The sequence below is a fragment of the Penaeus monodon genome, chromosome 15, assembly GCF_015228065.2.
Source record: "Penaeus monodon isolate SGIC_2016 chromosome 15, NSTDA_Pmon_1, whole genome shotgun sequence".
Lineage (NCBI taxonomy): Eukaryota > Metazoa > Arthropoda > Malacostraca > Decapoda > Penaeidae > Penaeus > Penaeus monodon.
The window spans coordinates 47552677-47554673 of record NC_051400.1 but is presented as its reverse complement, the minus strand read 5'-3'; the positions used below and the strand labels follow the sequence as shown (position 1 = coordinate 47554673).

The window sequence follows — 1997 nt, the reverse complement described above, 5'->3', positions numbered from 1 at the left end:
GGGGAAAGAGTACCTTTTAAGCTCATTCCCAGATCCTGTTTGGATCATAAGGCCTGGATATGATATGCCCTGGATCATGCATCATTATATTAATATTGGCTTTGTTTCTGCCACAAGGGCGTGTTTGATGGAGTGACCGGCGTGTTCCTGAAACCCATTGAAGGGGCCAAAAAGGAAGGTGTGGAAGGGTTCTTCAAGGGAATGGGCAAGGGCATGGTTGGCCTTGTTACTCGACCAGCCTCAGGCGTCATCGACTTTGCCAGCGGGTCATTTGACGCTGTTATGAGGTGAGGATACCATGGAAGTACTGCCTCAAGAGGCATATCCTTACTGTCTATGCCCTCTTTCACCCTTCTTTTTGCTAATGTCTGTGTTTCTGATTTTTTTTTTTTTTCAAGCAAGAGATAATCTACTGCAAAATTAATTTTCTAATATTAATGGTTGTGATAACCTATAACATGTTTTGTTCATCTTAGCAATATTTTGTGCAGACTAAAATTTGTTCTATTTTCCTTCTTTTTCTTCAGTACATGCTTCACACCCCTTTCCCCTTTTCTTTGCTTACTTTGTCTTTATGGTATATTGCCCATACTGTCCTTGCTCAGTGTGACTAAAGGATATGAAGAAATAAGTTCATAGAACAAAAGATGTAATTATGTCTCTCCCATGTTTTTGCTGCCATTTCCTTTGTCCACTTACAACTTCCTTTTCTTTGTTTTAACAAGTATTTATTTCCCTTTTTAGTCTCCTATATTTCTTTCACAGGTGTTCGTATGCTTCGGCTGCTCCCTTGTCTATTCTTCACTTCTCCCTCCTTCCCTTTCCATACTTTTTTCATTCTCTTGTGTTAGTAATCACAGCCTGATTGGTGTAACTTAATTCTGTTCCATTGATTTATCAGACTGAAGATTGATATTTTCAGTTGTCTTGCATTTCCAGCTCTGAGGGTGGACTTTTTTTCAAGGCTCTGAGGTACTTTTTTTGAAGTGAAAATATCATAGATAGAAGTTTGCTTTTGAAATCTGATATAGTTTTTCTTTATGCTTGGGCATTCCAATATGCACTGTGCTTGTTTGATTATGCAAACTGAACTTGAGTTTAATTTGAATATTTTAAGGAAGGGGAACATAGGAAAGTGGAAAATAGTTTTAATATGCTGGATCTGGAGAAGAATTTAGAGATAAATGATATGAATCTTTGATGTTTTCAAAGTAATAAGCAGCCAGTTCATTTGTCTGAATTAAACTATTTTATTATTAATTAAATTGATAATTACAGTGGTTATAGAAAAGTTTCATATATGCATGTAGGTTACTACATGCATTATAACTCACTTCATGATTGCAATACACATATTTTTGCATTAGTTTGGTCAAGTATGCTCCTTTGTTACTGCGAGTAGTATTTTGATTGCTCTGTTAAGCTGTAAGTACAGTGTGTGTGTGCTGTTTTATGTACATATTGGGATAAAAAAAAAGGGGGGGGGGGAATGTAATTCTGCTAAATTCTAGTTTTATAGGGATTTCAGAGTTTGCAGTTTATAATAGTGAGAGTTATTTATTTTTTTCTCATTTATCACTGGGTTTTATTTTCATGTTATCTTCCATTGCTTTTGTGCTTATTATATAGTGGTGGTTTTAGCTGCTTTTCAGTCTGGTTGTTAACACTGTTTTCAGTTATGGGATTCAGATGTAACTATGATACAATTAAAAGTTTTTGCGTGAAAAATGGGCTGCTTGGCACACGCCTGAAATATGTATGCTTTTAACTGAATGCCATTAATGTGATTGATTTTTATTTTGTAAACAAGGGCAACAGAAGCAGGTGAAGAGACAGTTAGCCGTAGACGGCCTTCGAGGTTCATAGGCCCAGATAATGTTGTGCGACCATATGTGCAACATTTTGCCGAGGGAGCCAAACTGCTACGCGTAAGTGAGGACGTTTGATACTAACTTGTGAAAGTATATAAAATGATAAAATACCTTGAATTTCAACTG

The 1997-nt window shown here is 36.4% G+C and overlaps 1 protein-coding gene across 6 annotated transcripts in view; it reads left to right on the top strand.

The window, feature by feature from the left end:
* The window catches only part of LOC119582071 (vacuolar protein sorting-associated protein 13-like), a 48363-nt gene that overhangs the window by 40912 nt on the left and 5454 nt on the right, over positions 1-1997 (top strand). For all 6 annotated transcript variants that reach the window (XM_037930315.1, XM_037930316.1, XM_037930314.1 and 3 more), the window contains 2 exons: positions 118-287; positions 1811-1928. In XM_037930315.1, the coding sequence (XP_037786243.1) occupies positions 118-287; positions 1811-1928 (288 nt within the window). The remainder of the gene's footprint in view (positions 1-117; positions 288-1810; positions 1929-1997) is intronic.